This window comes from Cygnus olor, chromosome 20 (assembly GCF_009769625.2).
Source record: "Cygnus olor isolate bCygOlo1 chromosome 20, bCygOlo1.pri.v2, whole genome shotgun sequence".
Taxonomy (NCBI): domain Eukaryota; kingdom Metazoa; phylum Chordata; class Aves; order Anseriformes; family Anatidae; genus Cygnus; species Cygnus olor.
In genome coordinates this window covers 8,479,826-8,497,518 of record NC_049188.1, presented here as the reverse complement: position 1 = coordinate 8,497,518, position 17,693 = coordinate 8,479,826, and the positions used below count along the sequence as shown (strand labels likewise).

Sequence of the window (17,693 nt, the reverse complement as noted above, 5' to 3'; positions counted from 1 at the left end):
GGAGGAGGAGGGAGGGGACTGCGCATGCGCCGCCCGCCGAGGCGCGAGGAGAGCCTGCACGTGACCGCGGCCGTCGGGAGGCGGTTGAGGGCGGTTGGCGCTGAGGGGACGGGGGGCCCTGAGGCGGGGGTGGTGCGGGCTCTGTTCTCCCTTCGGCCCGTCAGAGAGTCCTCTGTTTCTCACAGGTGTTAGAGGCGTGCTGGCGTTTCCCCACTGTCAGCTTTCTGCGCCTCTCCTTGGGCCCCTCTCCCCTCATCGGGGTGTCCGGCCCTGGGGCTGGCTCTCCTCAGCGAGCCGTCGGGCTCAGTGCCTTCGTTCTCTTCTCAGGGTCCCCAGGGAAGGAGCAGCCACTACTGAGGGTCACCTGCTGGCGTTCCAGAAGTGTGAATTAAGTCCTGCTGCGGTGATTTGCAGCCTTTCCTAGTTGCGTTGAGGGAAGAGGATGGCGCACGCGCTCCCGCTTCCAATTCCCTGCCCTGTCCAGCTTGGGACTACAAGAGGGGACTCCCCTGAAGCTCAGATGCATGAGTGTGTCAGACAGGGAAACTGCGTCAAGGTGAAGAAGCTTCTGAAAAAAGGTAAAGCTGCAGTTTAGAAAAGTCCTTGCAGAAAAGGTTTACTTACTCCTGTATGCTTGTGTTTGTGGTAAACGGGTAGAATCAGTCTGTCAGTTCAGTTTTGTCATTGGGAGATGTTTACAAAAGGTAGTATTTTTGGTCTTTTCTGGTAAATGGCACTGACAAGTGAAAAGAATCATGAAGAGAAGCAATTTGGAAAGACTTTAAGTTTTTAGTTGCAAGGTTTATAGTACCTCAGCCATAAGGAAGTGTTTGAAGTACTGTAAAACTAAAATTCTGAAAGTCTGCTTTAGAAATACATATGTAAGGTTTTTAACTTCAGTTTTGCTTGCAAAGGGCTTAAAGTACCGCTTAGGTATTGGTGTTTTTAATACCCACAAGTTTAATGACAGGCAGCAAAGAACATTGCAAATGAAACGTACTTGATGGGGTTCTATTTTGCCTTTGCTGCTGCTACTGAACAGCTCTGTTTCCAACATAGAGATTCAAAGAGCAGAAGGCTGATAGCACAAAAGCACTGGGACATGAAGCAAGAAGGAGACAGTAGGTATAAAGTAGGGAGCTCGAGGCGTGGTCTCTCTGTCCGGACGCAAAAACTAGGACTGTATGGATGTTATTGTGGGCTCAAATGTAACCTTTTTCAAACTGTTTTCGGGAACGTGAGCAGCAGGTGCGGCTCCTGGGGGTGCGACTGCGCTGCAGCCCTGCGGGGCGTTCCTCCGGCGCCGCCGGTCGGAGCTGAGCTGAGCCGCGGGGCGGGGCCAGCCGCGGGCGCGTCTGATTGGCCGGGCAGCGCGCTACATGCAAATGAGGGGGCGTGTCCCGTCAAACCCACTCGCGGGGCGCTCCCGGGGGGCGCGGGGCCGCAGCGGGGGCGCGTACAGCGGCGGGGGCGCGGCGGGGCGCGGGGAGGGGGGGAAACGGCGGGGCCGGGCGGGGAGCGGGGGGTTGCCGTGACTTCGGGGCCGGTCCGCGGCCGTGGGAGCCGGCTTGGGGAGGGTGCGAGGCCAGGACTATACTTTCAGGGATCATTTCTGTAGTTGGTAACTAGAGGAGTGTGATCGAAAGTGTCCGGCGTCACAAGCCACGAGGAGGAGCGGCGTGTTCTCTCCTGAGCGCGAGGCGGGCGGGCGGCGCTGCTGCTGTGCAGGGGCCTCCCGCCATCGATGACCGTTCCCGGCCCCTTTACGGGGTTTGGGAGGGAGAGAGCACAGGCTGAGTGGTTTGTGTCCTTATTTTAACGGTGACAAAAACAGAATGAGTTCTAATTTTGTAACAGAGGGTGCTGTGCTGCCAGAAGCTCCGTGCCCGGGAAGCTCCATGTCTACACGAGGGACGTTGAGGGGCTCTCTGCCCCAGTGTTGCGCGGGCTGGGGCCGGCTGCGGGGCTCCAGGGATGCAGCGAAGCCGCCTTAGCCCTGTCCCGGTGCGGCCACAGACGAGCTGGGGCCGGCAGAGCCGGCTTGCTCCGCCCGGTCGCTGCACTTCCCCCCCGGGAGCCCGCGCCGTGTGGCCGCGGTGTCGCTCGCTTCCGCCGGAGGGGCCGGGCAGGAGCTGCTCGCTCAGCGCGGTCGCGGAGCTGCCCCGCGCGGCCGCTGTTCACGTTGACGCCGCTGTTCCGGTAACACCGCGGCGCTCCGCGCCCGGGCGGCTTCTGCGGTGCCTTCAGGTGACGCGTCCGGACCCGCTGCGTGGAGAAGCGGGGGCGCTGTCCGAGCTCCTCCCTCCCTGAGAGCGGCGAACCTGATTGGCCGGGCAGCGCGCTACATGCAAATGAGGGGGCGTGTCCTGTCAAACCCACTCGCGGGGCGCTCCCGGGGGGCGCGGGGCCGCAGCGGGGGCGCGTACGGCGGCGGGGACGCGGCGGGGCGTGGGGAGGGGGGGGAAACGGCGGGGCCGGGCGGGGAGCGGGAGGTTGCCGTGACTTCGGGGCCGGTCCGCGGCCGTGGGAGCCGGCTTGGGGAGGGTGCGAGGGCAGGACTATACTTTCAGGGATCATTTCTGTAGTTGGTAACTAGAGGAGTGTGATCGAAAGTGTCCGGCGTCACAAGCCACGAGGAGGAGCGGCGTGTTCTCTCCTGAGCGCGAGGGGGGCGGGCGGCGCTGCTGCTGTGCAGGGGCCTCCCGCCATCGATGACCGTTCCCGGCCCCTTTACGGGGTTTGGGAGGGAGAGAGCACAGGCTGAGTGGTTTGTGTCCTTATTCACTTGTGAAAAAACAGAGCTATTGTTAGCGATCTTAAAGAAAGATTTCGGCTGCTTTCTGTTCGCGTCCCGCTAGAACACACCGGCCCTGAGCTGCCTCTTGCCAGGGCAGCGCCTGGTGCTCCCCAGCCCCTCGGTGCCCATCGGTAGCGGGGACAGCAGGGGCCGGCCCCAGCCTGGGAAGAAGGGGCGGCCGCGCTGCGTTGGGTGTCGGTGTCCCGAGGGGCCGGGGGTGGAAAGAACTGCTTCGGAGGTCTGTTGGCACCCCGGTGCGGGGGCTGGGTGGTGGTGTTCCGGAGCCGTCTGTTGTGTGAGGGAAGACGGCGTGGTGGGCGCTGGGAGCAGTCCTGGGGGACTGGGCCAGCTCGGCAGGGGGCTGGGGAGAAGCAGCGTGTCGGCCTGCGGGAGGCAATGGGAGGCCGCGTGCCTCGGGCTCCGCAGCACCGTGCCCGCTCGAGCAGGGCTGGGGGGTGCTGCTGGGGGCCGCGCTCTGCGTGCTGCGCCGGGACACGGCGTGAGGCAGCATCCGGAGGAAGTCCGGGGCCAGGAGAAGCCGCTCCGTGTTGCGCTGACACCCGGGTGTCACCTCCGGGTGACACCGCACAGCGCAGGGCTCCTGCTGCGCTTCCCCTGCCGGCGGCTCGGCGCTGCCCGGGGTCCGGCGGTCCCGGCCCCGCTCCGCGCCCCGGGGCTGCAGCACGGGGGCGGCGCCCTGAGAGCAGCGCGCCTGATTGGCCGGGCAGCGCGCTACATGCAAATGAGGGGGCGTGTCCCGTCAAACCCACTCGCGGGGCGCTCCCGGGGGGCGCGGGGCCGCAGCGGGGGCGCGCACGGCGGCGGGGGCGCGGCGGGGCGCGGGGGGACGGGAAGGCAGCGGGGCCGGGCGGGGAGCGGGGGGTTGCCGTGACTTCGGGGCCGGTCCGCGGCCGTGGGAGCCGGCTTGGGGAGGGTGCGAGGGCAGGACTATACTTTCAGGGATCATTTCTGTAGTTGGTAACTAGAGGAGTGTGATCGAAAGTGTCCGGCGTCACAAGCCACGAGGAGGAGCGGCGTGTTCTCTCCTGAGCGCGAGGCGGGCGGGCGGCGCTGCTGCTGTGCAGGGGCCTCCCGCCATCGATGACCGTTCCCGACCCCTTTACGGGGTTTGGGAGGGAGAGAGCACAGGCTGAGTGGTTTGTGTCCTTATTCACTTGTGAAAAAACAGGTTTTGGTTGGGAAGAGGTGATGTGATACCTCAGCGTGTTACAGATCCGTTTTCCTAAAAGCGAGGCTGCTGTTCTGCACTCAGATTGTAAATCGATTTCGTTGGGTCAAACCCGTGAAGGTGCCACAATATTCCTCTTAGTGACCCTGTTAGGGGAATTCAGCTTTTAGTTAAATGCTCTGGTGTTATCCACACTCATCTGAATTAATACTTCACGCTTTTACACCTTGTTTATATGAAAACACTGCACAGTAGCAGGGGCATGGCATATAGAGAGTTATGAAGAATATTTAATAATTCTTCATTATCGTTCAGTTAATACCACATTGCACTTTCCCACTATCTCGGAGGGATTACAGCCGTCCATTTCAGTATTAAATAACCCACAGCTTTTTTTCTTATGGGGAGAATAATTAAAACATCCATCTATAGTCGTCTTTTGTGTTCTTGTAGGCACCTTTGTTGATGCTGTGAATTCCATGGGCCAGACATCTCTCTTCACTGCTGCATTGTTAGGTCTTGGTAAAATAGTGGATGTGCTGTTGGATTATGGCTCTGACCCTAATCAGTTAAGTACAAAAATAAGTTTATACTTTTAAACTGGAACTGATACTTAATCTTGTAGTGGGTTTAGTCAGTGTCATACACAATATTCGCTGTGTATTGCGAAGAAGTGGTTAAGACATATACCGCTATTTGAGCCAAAGCTCCTGAAATGTAAGTAGGTGCTTAATTTTCCTTGTTCCGTTGTACATGTTGCTGTTTGGGTGTACAGAAGCTTTATGTTTACACTGCTTTCTTTCTCAGAGGCTCAGCTGGTTGAATTTGGTAGTGGTTGGCTGAAACCTTCTTGTTTTCATGTTCCTCAGTCGCTGTTATGATGGAAGCACCCCAGTCCACGCAGGTGCATTCTCAGGAAATCAGTGGATTCTTAGCAAGTTACTGGATGAAGGAGGTGACCTGAGAGTACACGATAAAGATGGAAAAAATCCGCAGTGCTGGGCTATGTCAGCTGACAAAGAAAGCAGTGCTCAGGTATGTGTGCATTTAAGTGGATATGTCTAGTTAGTCACATAGTGTTTGATAATTTTTTTTTAATGTTTTCATGTAATTTTCTTCAAAACCTTTTGCATATAAATTTCCTGAAGTGCCTACTTATTTGCAACTTACTTGCAGTATTTCAAATAATGAGGTATTTTTTGTTGGCCGGGATTTATTAATTCAAAATGGAGTAACTTACAGTTCTGAGGTCACTTTTTTCTTCCTCTCCTTCTCCACCCAGATGCTGGAATTCATACAGCGCTGTACATTCCACATGCAGGCTGCCATTCAAAATTTTCCCTGTGATCAACTCAGGAAGGTTTGCTCCTCAAAAGCGCTGGTTTGTAGTCCATCTAGGTTTGGTGGTCTTGTTCAAGGGTAAGAATATATTTTCATGTGCTCAAGTATTGATTCTCCTGGACTCTTACTCCATATTACATAAAGAAGTTAATGTGTTTTTGTTCCTTTTTGATGCTGTTGGATTTGAAACCAAAGCATATTAGGAATGATCATTCTTTTTGTTATGGGAGTTCCAAATAGAAATTGATAGTTGTAGACGTCTCTTAATATTTACTCTTGAAATCAGTGATAAGAAATACTGTATTAAGTAGCGTTAAAATGGCTGTAGTAGTTTGTTCTTGACTTTTCAAGGTCACTAAATCTTTCGGTGGTGTGTTTACAACAATTTCATGAGCTTTTATGTCAGATATTTGTTAGGAAAAATACATACCTGTGAAGAAAAGGTGATGCATGGTGCCTGGTGATTATATGTGTGTGTATATGTATATATGTATATTTGGCCACCATGCTTGAAACATACATATCATAAAAGTGTGTTTTAAAAGCTTCAATTACTTGCACAATAATTTGAAATTTCAGCGTATGCATTACAATCATGATATTAAAAATACGTGGCTGTTGCATTATTTCTGTACTCTCCCTCTGCCGTGGCATATTAGTTACTCCTATTATTTATGTTTTTGATATATAGAAATGTTGACAGTCCTTTGGGTAGATTTCTAAAATGTGGAGCTAATGCAGCCAGGAACATTTACAGCTTTGGTTTTGGGAAGGTAAGATGCTATGGATAATGGTTTTCTAACGATATTAATACAGATTTCATGATTTTCGGTCAGATGTTCTTCACAGTAATTACCTTGCCTCCATTATTTTTGATTCTTAGTACGTTCTTCTTTCTACTGAAGTGGTGGAAAAAAGCTGTGGGGACCCCAAATATTCAGACCTTTAGTCATTTGGCCTTATCAGAGGAAGCTGGTTTGGGAAAAAGAACAGTGAAGTCTTCTCTGTGACTGTTTCTGTGTTCCTTATTCAACTCCACTAGAAAGTTAAGCTTTTCACATAGATAACTTTAAGGCTTCATTGTGATGCTTTGGCTAATGATCACATTGCAGTGATTGGGTTAAAATTTTTAGTGAGTTTGTGGCAGATGTAATGCAGGTCTTGGGAACTGTTGCATATTCCTTTCGGTTTATGTGCGGGTGCTGTTTCAGTTCTATCTTGCAGGCAGCAGGCATCTAGGGTACTTGGCATCTCTCCCTATTATTGGGGAAAAAGACGTGGTTCAGGCAGATGATGAACCGACGTTTTCTTACCATGTTGGACCATGCATGATCATGACAAAGTGAGTGGAATCAAAAGGACTTTACCCCTTCTTCGTGTTTGCTACTGTTCAGTAGGAAATTGTATAGGTGCTTTGTCTGGGTTGCTTTCTTTGTCTGGTGAGTATTCATCCACTACTTCTGTCAGCAACTTGAATTTTGCAGCCCACCCATTGGTGTGTTCTTTAGACCTTTTTGATACCTGTAGGTTGCTCTTGTCCCTTCTGGCATTATTAACCCATACGTGGTTACCCACCGATCACAGTGTTTAGTTACCGATTCCTGCTTTGTGCTGGGAAATAAATTGTTGGGGTAGCAGGGGTTGCTTTGTTCAGCGTTCAGCCCTTGTAATTGTCAGGTCAGACCACAGGCCTCTGGATGTGCATGTCTGTGGCCCACTTGCTCAAACCTGTGGCAAACTTAGTGTTGCAAGTGCAAACTCCGGCCTTCTTAAAATTTATTTATTTATTTATTAATCTCTTGTATTGTGTAGCAAGTAGTTGTGCCTGAAGGATGCACCTAGGGAATCTGCAAATCAGTGATTTATCTTCCCAAAGCTCTGGCTTGTATCAAAGTGGGCTGATGGCCTTAGTGAAAGGGGTTTTAGAGTGTTTTTGTTCTTTACCTTGGGCCATGGAAAGGCAGTGTCTTTGAACAGCAGATGTATTCTGCCGCATCCTGTCTTTAACAGGATGAGAATTTATTATCCATTTGAAAGAATATATGCTATTGCCTGGTTGATCAAAATAATGGATTGTTACTAACGGTAGGAGACCAGCACCAGAGCATTTTGGAATCACAAAATTCTTTGGAAGTAGTCCTGTAACCAGAGGGGGGAGGGAGGGCGTGAACCTGTAAAAAGCATGTCATAGATAGTCCTCTTCTCCTTGTAGCTTGATGTGGGGAAGCAGCAGAGTTACAGTGAAGGAACTCAGCTTTGAGCCCCATCAGAACTGCAGTAAGCTGCGCTTAGCTGATCTTCTCATTGCAGAGCAGGAGCACAGTAGGTAAGAACAAGTGAATGTGCAGTGGGCACAGGTGCTGCAGGGGTTTGAGGCTGGGAGAAAGCCTGACAGTCTTCTTGAGGTGAATCACACTGTGACTCTGCTTTCTCTCCAAATGAGGAATGCAGGTCTTTCTTCTCTCTCTTCCTACTCCATTTTCTTCGCTATGTATAATACAGGAGAAGGATACAGATAAAGAATACACTATTCTTTTCTGATAGGTCTGTGTGAATGCATCATTGCATTTTCCTGGAGGGCTTGCTTATAGATTTCCCTAGTAGCACCAGCAAGCCCTATTTCTTAAATGCTTCCTAATCTACCGTTCTTTTCTAATTTTGGCTATTTAAACAATAAGTTATAAGCATACATGTTGTATTGGTAAAAAGACCCAGAGGGCCAGTACTTTTTTAATCTTAGATTTGTTGTAATTTTTTTCCCCTCTCCCTTTGCAGTAAACTCCGTCATCCGCATTTGCTGCAATTGATGTCTGTTTGTCTGTCTAGTGATTTGGAGAAAATCCGTTTAGTATACGAAAGGGTAAACTTTGGCTCTTTGTACAGCATCCTTCATGAAAGGGTAATTGGAATACTTGCAAATACTATCGTAATTATTTCAGTAATTATCAGTAATTATTTGAGAGAAAGGAGTTCAGTAACTATATTTGCAGTCTTTACTCATTTAAAATACAAAATCACTGGTCTGTATTAAGGTTTCTATTTCATTGCACAGTATTAGATACTCTGTACATGCTGGTGAAATTTGCCATTGCCAAATACTTCAGTTGATGTTTAGGTGCAGTTGCATTGGATTTCTTGTTTAGTACTGATCTTAAAATGGCTGCTATTAAATTCCATTGAACTTCTGCATGTGATTGTGCACCGCAAATGTGGTGAGACCAGCTTTTGTCCTTTAATATATGCATGCAATTTGCTGCAGGCTGCCTGTATATAACAATGAAGGCGTGAGCTCGGTTGCATGTTTTTAATCAACCAGTTTGTATTTTGTTATTATCACTTGATATTTTTCTCTTCTTTTTCCATAGTTAATTGAATCCTTTTTTTTTTTTTCCCCTAAGTGTCCAAGTACAAACATCTAAATTACGGATAAGTTGCAGATAAAGACAGGAGATTCTAAGAGTTGATTCTGTTTCAGGGTGAATTTCGGCATTATCAGTGTCTTTTTCCTTAATTTCTGTTTAGTGTATTAGTAGTTTGTTTGGTACTGAGAGCGTGTATGTTGTTCAGAAATTGTAATTCATATGACTTCTACTACAATGAAATATGAAATGAATTTTACTACAATGAAATACATTTCATTTTTGCTTTCTTTGCCTCCTAGCGTACAATGATTTCTCAGTAGTTCAGGCTTTGAAGACCTGCAATACAAAATGGGTACTTCTGTTTTTTTTCAGCGTACAGAATTTCCAGTGCTGCGCATGGAGACAATTTTGCATGTACTGCTTCAAATTAATGATGCTTTGCGTTTTCTACACTCCCGGGGGTTTATCCATCGTTCGATTACATCCCATGCTATTCAGATTGTTTCTTCTGGAGAGGCAAAGCTGTGCAACATGGAATACATGATAGAGAGGTAAAGAATTGCCTCACTGTTTGTGGAGGGAACAAACACAAAACCAAATTTAGTGCTGAATTCTGCTGAAGTGGTTTAGCAGGTGTCCTGTTTGATGACTAGGTGACTCCCCTGCCTCTGAGCCAGGCAACAGAGCTACAGGAGAGAAGAACTCTAAATTATCGCTGCTCAGGTACATGAACTTTGCTACAGGCTATGTGGCAAGTTTTAGGTGAACTTAGATTCTGTGTTAGGAGTATCTGAAACTATTAAGAGAAGGTGGTCTTCACTGGAGTTTAGAGGTACTGTCAGAGACAGAATGTAATCTTACAGAAGAGATGAAATTTCTCTTTGAGTCAGTCGCTAATTCTGTTGCTGGGCTGGAAATACTTTAATTCACTTCTTCTTCTGCTGAATTTGCAGTTATGGAGGCTTGCCAAAAGGGCCAAAGATCTGGTAGTAGTTATTAAGTGCCACCAATGACGAGAAGAAGCTTTAGTACATCTTTGTCCCTTTTATGAGGGACACAATACATTTTTATCTGGTAAATTACTATGTACTTGTATAAACTTCTTTCCTGCAGTGCAGCTGGATTAGAAAGGGAATAAAAGGTCGGTTACACCGTAAAGAGAGAGAGTAAAATTGATAATAAACAAAAAACTGACAATGGAAATGTCATGAAATGAGCAAAGATACTTCCTAATGTCCTTGAAAACTCATTTTTTTACTAAATCTTGGCTGTTTCTTATAGCTACAGATACTTGTAGCCTACTGTGAAATAAATAACACATAAATCGCAGTTTGTGTGAGGAAGAAGTTAGCTTTTAGACATGTATACGTTGCAAAATAATTGACAGTCTAGAAGACACCTTTTTCTCTTTTGTCTGCAGTCTGCTGTCAGCACAGAATGCTGAAGAATTGGTTGTAAAAATACCATGGGGAACTTTTCAACTCTGACTATTGCTTGGTGTAAAGTTTTTAAAGGAGTTGTTACTTCTGCAAGAAAAATTGTTTGCTCTACAACACCAAAATACAGGATTTGTTGGTGTGAAAATACAACAGATTTTTTTTGCAGGTCTGCTTGGATCTTTTAGGTATTTAAGCTAGAAGAAGATAAAAACAAACTCAGGTGCTTAATTCCAAAAGACACAGTTGTTTAGAGGAATGTGCTGTGTGTCCCAATTTATAACTTTTTTTCTCCTTTTGTATAGCAAAGATGGTGGAGAACACAGTGATCTGACTCGTATTCCTGTCCCAGTCCAGCTATTTAAATGGTGCTCACCTGAAGTAATCCTTGAAAAAACTGTCACGGTGAAATCGGATGTTTACAGTTTCTGTACAGTAATGCAGGAGGCCTTGACAGGTATGTGCATAAGCTTAGGCTTCTTTTGTCACTAGAGTAGCCCAATGAAGATTTTCAGTGCAGACTGTTTATTTTCCCTAAGTGGCTGCATAAAACCTTGCTGTTATTGCACATACAGAATTAACCTGGAGGAGGAACCCACCAGGCAAAAAACAGTCTTTGCCATTGTCATCAACGTTTGTTGGAGACACTTGTAAAGTGTAATTGAAAAGCTTGAAATTGCTTAACTAAGAGACGAGATTAATGGTAGGCAATACCAATACAGAATTCTGTGTATGTTGTATTGCTGCTGTTTAATCTCCTTCATGCAAGGACAGCAAAATACTCAGTTAATTTTTTGCAATATGCAAAACAAGTTTGTGCACCTTTCATCCTTTTCATGAATATTAAAATTTGCAGGTAAACTTTTGTTATTTGTTGACTTGGACTATTTTGACAGAGAAATGGGGTAAAAAATAATTACTCTGAAAATTAAACCTAGAAGGGTAGCTGGTTAGGAATGAAGGATACAGAGTGTGGGTTACTGTGTGACTGTAGCCAAGAGATTACTGTCAGCTCCCTTTAAAGCATCCACTGTTGATGTGAGATAGGGAGATGCGCTGGGCTGGATTCTGGATTGAATACTGTTTTAGTTTGTGACAGTAGTTGTAACTTACAGAACGTGCAGATGAAATGCTTCCTTGTTTTGATCTCTCTCTTGTTTCCGTACCCCCTGTCCCTCCCTTAATATACAGGTTGTGGCATAAAATCTGTATTTATGCATTGCAGAGACCCTGCCCTGGAAAGGTGTTGAAGACTCTGTTATTAAACAACTCATAATTTCAGGACAACAGTTAGAAGCGGATGTCAGACTTCCTATACCTTACTATGGTGTAGTAAAGTCAGGGCTAGAACCTAAACAGAAGAACCGCTCCATGAACCTTCAGGATATTCAGTATATACTGAAAAATGATTTAAAGGTGATTTCCAGGATAGTAGTCTTTCCATGTTTTAAAAATGGAAGAATTTTATGTTCGTTTGGATTCAAGATGTTCAGCTTAAATCTAGGTGGGAGGTTTTTTGTGTGAAATCTGAACAGTGAGTATCCTTCTCTGGTCATGGAGGCAAACCACCTTAAAATAGAAGGTGGAGACTAGATTGGAGATTTTAATTGAAGATTAAAGATGCTTCTAAAAGTATTTCTTGTGTTACAGGACTTGACTAAGTCTCAGACTGGCCACACTGATGAAATGTCAAAAGTGCAAAGGCCTGCCGTTTTTGCAGATATAAACATCTGTTTGGCATCAGCTTTTAGCTACCAGAAGAGAACACTGGAACTGCATGAAAAAGAGGTAACAGAGGCTGGTAAGTTGTTTTTTTTTTTTTTGTTTTTGTTTTTTAGCAAGGTGTTGCGTGTCCTTTGCTTAGGATTTTTCTCAGTCCATGAAGACCTACTGTAAATAACTGAAATGGTAGCACTTACAGATTTGATGATACAGATTGAAAACAGAAAGCAATTAGATTTGGATTTTACCTTCCACCCTAATTATTAATGTAAACTCAAGACTGTATGTCGAGTTAATGATTGAAGTTCAGGCACACTGCTTTCAGCAGAGGTGTTAAATGCTGCTTATGCAATATCTAAAAGGTGTTGACTGCTAAATGTACAAAAGCAGTGTGTCTGGACATCTGGAGGAGTAGCTAAACACCTAACATCAAATTTTCCAGACAGCTCTCCTGCCCCAAGATACTCTCTTTTTCCTGAGGAGACTAATGCTTTAGTAGACTGTGAGGCATCGAGCAATCTACAGCCAGTTGCACAGGAAAAAATTCACGACTTAGATTCTGAAGTCCAGGCGACCTGCAGTGTCAGTGATGTGGATGACAGCCTCTGTAGCTTTGAAATGAATGAAATCTTGGCCAGTTATCCAGAATCTCATGAAGACTTCCAGGAAGAAGGAGCTGGAGTAGGTCAGACTCTAAAGGATAAAGAAAGGCAGCAAAAGGTAAAAGATAAGGCGGCCCTCAGAGACCTCTTTGTGTCCCCTGGAGTGTACTGTGAGGAAAATCCAGCTTATGAGGAATGTGGCTTTTCAGACTCAGTCACAGAGGACACTACAGAAGAGGAGGAAGGGGAAAGTGACGTCTCTGACCTGTGCATGCTGGCACAGGTGAGAGGAGATGCTGGGAGAAGAATGAGTGGTCCGTCCCCAGATGAGCAGCACATCAGTAAATGTGTCCTTAATTTAAAGATTGTTCAGAGCATGTTGCAGCAGGCAGCAGATTCCCTGTGCAGAACAGAGTTAAAACTGGACAAATTCATTGCCAATGAAAGGCAAAAGAAGCTGCTCCAGGAAATGGGAACGTATCAGCTTTCTAAGCAAACTTCTCATGACAGACCCTGGAACAGATCTGATGATATCTACCAAAACACCAATAACCCTTTTTCTGGACTTAATGTTTTTTTATGGAAAGCCATAGGTCCGCCCTCAAGTGGCTATATTCCACCTCTGGTAACACGCGAGGCACGAGGAGGTTTGGGTGGAGATGGTTTCCAGGCTATTTCAAAGGCAGCAGAGGAAACGTGGGCAGCTCAGAATGAAAAGTGGAAGAGCTTTCATCAGATGAGTAAGAGTAAAAATGAAAACAACCAGCATGATCTCAGCTTCAGTGGGGTGAAAAGCCTGGATAATCGAGAGGGCCTAGACCATGAGGTAAAGTGTGGAGCAGGTGTTTGTTACTACTGTGTTCTTTAGCGGGTTTATGGTAAAGAGACAGTTATGAATGGCATCCAAGAGAAAGGAATAATCTGTCTTTTAAAATATATGTGCATGCTATATGCATTGTACATAGAAAAGAAAACAAAATGGTCAGCTCAGTGTTGCAGTAGTAATTTTATATTTTCCCCAGAAAAATATTTGTCCAATAATTGAGGAGGGAGTAAAATCTTGTGCTAAAATTGAAGTGGGACTGTTAGGGAAAATGGCAAGCGGAGAAAGATTATTATTATTTTATTACTTTTTTTGGGGGTGCAGGGGGGTATACTTAGTTAAGGAGGTCTGGGCTGCCACTTAATAATGAAAATGATCTGGAATTATTTATTAACTATAAGTAGCTGACATGCTTAGCTGAAAGAGAGAGAAACTTGTATTGTATCTGCTGTGGGACTGATCTTGGGTCATTAGGTCTACTCCTTCCTCTGGGAGCCAGGTGTCATGACAGTCTGCTTACATACACATGAAACCTGCTATAGATCCAGGCAGAGCTTTTACTAGGTTAAGGCCTGGAGTTGTGATCCCTTCACTTGAGAAGTACTACTGAAATAAAACGTAGGAAGTAGAATTTGCATGGTCTGGTTCTTAGTATGTCCCACAGACAGCTCAACCAATAATTAACAGTGCCCAATGTGCTGAATCATGGCTTGTTGGACTCATTTCAGCATTTACTCCCACGTGTGTCTGTAAGATGCAAAAATAAGTTCAACTTGCAGTGTCAGAGAGGGAGTGATTCACATTCTGCAGCAAGTGGAAGTGAAGAAGAGAGGTGGTAAGTTTTGATCACGTTCACAAAAGAATTAATTCTAGCAGATTCATCTTGCTACAGCCACTGTCAAAAGTAGACACATCCGGGATTAAAGATGGCATTGAATGTTTTTACAGTAAGCCAGAAGCCATCTGTCCAATTAGGACCCTGCCGTGACTCATTGTCAGCTGCGGAGCTGACGGGGTAACTACTGCAACAGGGCAGTTACCTCTAAAGAGTGGTATTCAGACAGATTGCGAATGCTTTTCTGTTGGAGGTCAGTAGTCTGAAACTAACAGTGCCTAAGGAGAGCAATCTAACGGTGAAGCTAGTAGTAAGGCAGCTCTCTTCTCTGTACACAGCCTCATTCCATTCTCAGTAGAAACACTCTGGCTTTCATAGGTGAGGGTTAGGCCCTACGTTAGGTGCTGTGGGACAACTTCTAGTGTTTTATTGACTGGGAATACTTAACAGAATACACTTGTGCATTAACAGTTTCTCATGTCTTGTAATGATTTATCATAGGTGCTATCCAAAATCAGCATCTGAAATTTACAGTACAAAAACAAGTGAGGAGAGAAGGATGAGGCAACCAGAATGGAGGAGTAAGTAAATTTGCGTTAACTAAGCTTTAATGTTATTAGCAAGTCTTACTGCAGTGTAGTGCATTAAAACTTAACACGTTTTGTTAGTTCAGAAAGGTCTGTCTGCCTTAATCGCTTTATTAGGCTGTTCTAGGAGGAAAACCAAGTGAGTGGAATCCAGCATCTTGTGCATTCAGGCCATGGAATAATCACAACCACGCTAAGATGGTTTGACTATAAAGCTCAAGGAATATCTGACCCTGTTTCAGAGGATGTAAAGGAGGAACGGCATATGAATTTAGAAAGGGTAGTATAGCAACGACCAGTGGATGGCAGTACAGAATGAATAATAGAGAATGCAAACTAACAAAAATTATTCATGTGAAGGCTTGTCCATATTGATTTATGCAGGTTTTAAATTTAAATAGAAGGAAGCGCCTAGTTCTTCTCTGTATAAAGGAATACACAGGCTTATAACTTCAGCATTTCCAAGTATGCAGATACAATGAAACATAGGAAAGGGTTTGAAGGTTTAGATCCTGTTGCACAAGCTGGAAATTTTGTTCTTTTGTGTAGGTGAAGTAAAGGAAATGGCCAAAAGAGTGGCCTCAGGACAACTGGAACTCATTTCTACAAATCCAACCAGTGAATGTACATCTGAAAGTGAAACGGAGAGTATAGAGGAAGCCTTTCAACACATCGCCATTAGGGTCCAAAAAAGTCGAGACCAACAGAGAGAGAGATGGCATGCAGGTGACAACGTTGAGCCTTGGGATGTGGGCTGTGAGGATAGATCTGCATCTGAGGAGAGTGATTTGGAGTCTATGTTCATAAGTTCTGGGGGTAAGGCTGAAAAAAGGATTATTTCATCTCCCTTTTTGTCTCTTTCCATCTCCCAGCAGGTTTCATCTTCTGTGATTTTGTTAAAAATAATCGGCCATCTTCTCTTCCAGAGTCTCCTGTCCAAAGCAGGTCAATGGCTAAGGCATTGGCTGACATAATGTAATACTCAGTTCTGTTATTTAATAGCCGGATGTAATATCCAGTGAGCTTGGAGACCCTTCATCATCATTAACTTATATTTGTATGGGAGACCCAAAGCTTTTAAATCCATGGCTATGCTCTCACACCTTTATTTCTTTTAATTGGACTTGAAAGGTGCTTTTTCTGTAGCAGCATAGTACAGACAGTGTTTTTGTAATAGTTATGGGTAAAGGAACAAGGAAAGCTTCACCTGCTTAGATTAATGCTGTGTTCTGCCTGTCCTTTCTCCATGTTTTTGGCAGACAGCGTAGTTTTACTCTACATTCTCACTGATGCTACGTCAGTGTTCAGAGCACTAAATTCGTGTTACTTTTAGCCTAATGATTGTTCCATTGTGACATCCTAGGGAGAAGTTGCCAGTCACCATCACAAGATGAACAAGCAGAATCTGGAATAACTATTCATAAGAGTTCCGTCATTCCTCAACAAGCTGAGATTCTCTCTAGAGTATGTATAGTATTCCAAGAAATCTAGTTCCTGCTTGTTTTCCCTAAAACGTTTTAGCCTGGTCTCTCCATGTTGCTCACTGAACTACCAGAACAGCTGATTGTTTCAGTTGTGATGTGACTAACAGTCCCCCTGACATATTACATATAGTGGTTCTGTAAACTGTGAGGAGCGGGAACTGGGTTGAAACATAGAACAATCAATTTATATATTGTTTCAGTTTGATGTATTATTGTTTAACATTACTGACTAAAATGTATATTCAATAGAGTGAAGAAAGCATCTTAAACGATAACATCTTTCACAGGGGCATTCAAGAGAATTACCTTGTTCCAGTATTTCATCTGCTGACATGTCTGAAGAATTCTTGACTCCAGATTATTTCCTTCCTCCTCCTACTCAGGGAAACACAGATCTAGAGGTAAAAATCACAGACAAGACAGGAATGAACTCTGTTTCAAGAATGTTGGACGTAAGTTAAATCACGTGGGTTTATTAGGCTCCCATTTGATTTGAAGAAATATAGAAAAATGGGAGAATTGTTTTTTTTTTCTTCTGAGTATTTACAAAAAGATTTATCTAAGTGGAAGAAAATTTTGACCCTGTTCCTTTAAAAAATAACAAACAAAAAAAACCACACCCAAATTTCTGAAATACAAGGGGCATGTTTTCTTTGTTTACTAGGAAATTACATAATCTGTGGAGCCTTAAAATTATTCTGGTTTTGGCTGAGAAAAGTTTGAGGCAGCTGATAATGTTAACCTTTTCTTCCCAGCTCTATCAACTATAAGTACTCAGTAGTCTTAAAACAATCTTCATTTCTTGAAGACTTGAAACTTGTACAGACTATTCAATCCAATCCATGCTGTTTGATGACGAGCTCTTGAAAAACAATCTCTCCATTTTGATTGTGATCTTCCTGTGTGGGTTGTACTACCCTTCATAGCTTGCCTGTGAGAAATTTGAATTTACTTCCTTTTTTCCCTCTGCTCCAGACCTCAAATCCTGGGGACAAATTAGAAGACACTTGTGACGTCCTTTTACAGAAAAGGAAATCTGAAGATGCAGGATTGGGTATTCAGGTGTCAGGTAAATGTGCTCTTTCTTCTAAAGACCCTTTGGAGTCAGGGAGACAAAATCTTGTACTTACATTTTTGTGAGCAGCATTCCTGTCAGAAGGCTGAAGCTAGATCCTTTAGGGTTGCTTGGTCTCTTCTCATTATTACAGTTAGAGCTTAGGACATTCAGGATTTTGGAAGATGAGATTTGGACATTGCAGTCACTGAAATAGCACTGATGCGATGACTATGTTCTTGCTCTGTTTCAGTTTGATAAAAACAAAACAAACTTGTTAGCAATTATGCCCTAAGGCTAAGTTTGTTTTCATGTGACTTGCAATGGTGCTGGAAACTGAATTAGAGTTGCATTTACACATTAATATTCTTATTGCTATAAGTGTCTTGAGCTTAAACTGTAAGAGCTGAATTTTGTGTGTAGAGCAGAGAAACAATCTTGATCCTTGCTTTAGTCTGTTG

At 44.9% G+C, this 17,693-nt stretch overlaps 1 protein-coding gene and 3 non-coding genes across 11 annotated transcripts in view; all 4 read left to right on the top strand.

Moving 5' to 3' along the window:
- Positions 1–9: 9 nt before the first annotated feature.
- Positions 10–17,693, top strand: part of TEX14 (testis expressed 14, intercellular bridge forming factor) — a 30,399-nt gene continuing 12,715 nt past the window's right edge. For 4 of the 8 annotated variants that reach the window (XR_005813949.1, XR_005813948.1, XM_040532390.1 and 1 more), the window contains exons 1-19: positions 11–578; positions 4,440–4,554; positions 4,856–5,021; positions 5,269–5,405; positions 6,019–6,100; positions 6,539–6,669; positions 7,540–7,653; positions 8,103–8,226; positions 9,062–9,240; positions 10,431–10,582; positions 11,351–11,541; positions 11,776–11,926; positions 12,290–13,275; positions 14,001–14,107; positions 14,609–14,688; positions 15,244–15,510; positions 16,058–16,158; positions 16,466–16,630; positions 17,154–17,247. Coding sequence is in view for 6 of the 8 variants with exons in the window: in XM_040532390.1 (XP_040388324.1) it covers positions 443–578; positions 4,440–4,554; positions 4,856–5,021; positions 5,269–5,405; positions 6,019–6,100; positions 6,539–6,669; positions 7,540–7,653; positions 8,103–8,226; positions 9,062–9,240; positions 10,431–10,582; positions 11,351–11,541; positions 11,776–11,926; positions 12,290–13,275; positions 14,001–14,107; positions 14,609–14,688; positions 15,244–15,510; positions 16,058–16,158; positions 16,466–16,630; positions 17,154–17,247 (3,478 nt within the window). In the remaining 2 variants the exon portion in view is untranslated. Of the gene's footprint in view, positions 579–4,439; positions 4,555–4,855; positions 5,022–5,268; positions 5,406–6,018; positions 6,101–6,538; positions 6,670–7,539; positions 7,654–8,102; positions 8,227–9,061; positions 9,241–10,430; positions 10,583–11,350; positions 11,542–11,775; positions 11,927–12,289; positions 13,276–14,000; positions 14,108–14,608; positions 14,689–15,243; positions 15,511–16,057; positions 16,159–16,465; positions 16,631–17,153; positions 17,248–17,693 lie in introns of all 8 variants that reach the window. The other 4 variants (XM_040532387.1, XM_040532392.1, XM_040532388.1 and 1 more) reach the window with 4 other exon arrangements.
- LOC121058111 lies at positions 1,588–1,802 on the top strand. The gene has a single exon (XR_005814078.1). It is a non-coding gene; the product is annotated as a small nucleolar RNA U3 (small nucleolar RNA).
- On the top strand, positions 2,555–2,769 carry LOC121058112. The gene has a single exon (XR_005814079.1). It is a non-coding gene; the product is annotated as a small nucleolar RNA U3 (small nucleolar RNA).
- LOC121058102 lies at positions 3,742–3,956 on the top strand. The gene has a single exon (XR_005814069.1). It is a non-coding gene; the product is annotated as a small nucleolar RNA U3 (small nucleolar RNA).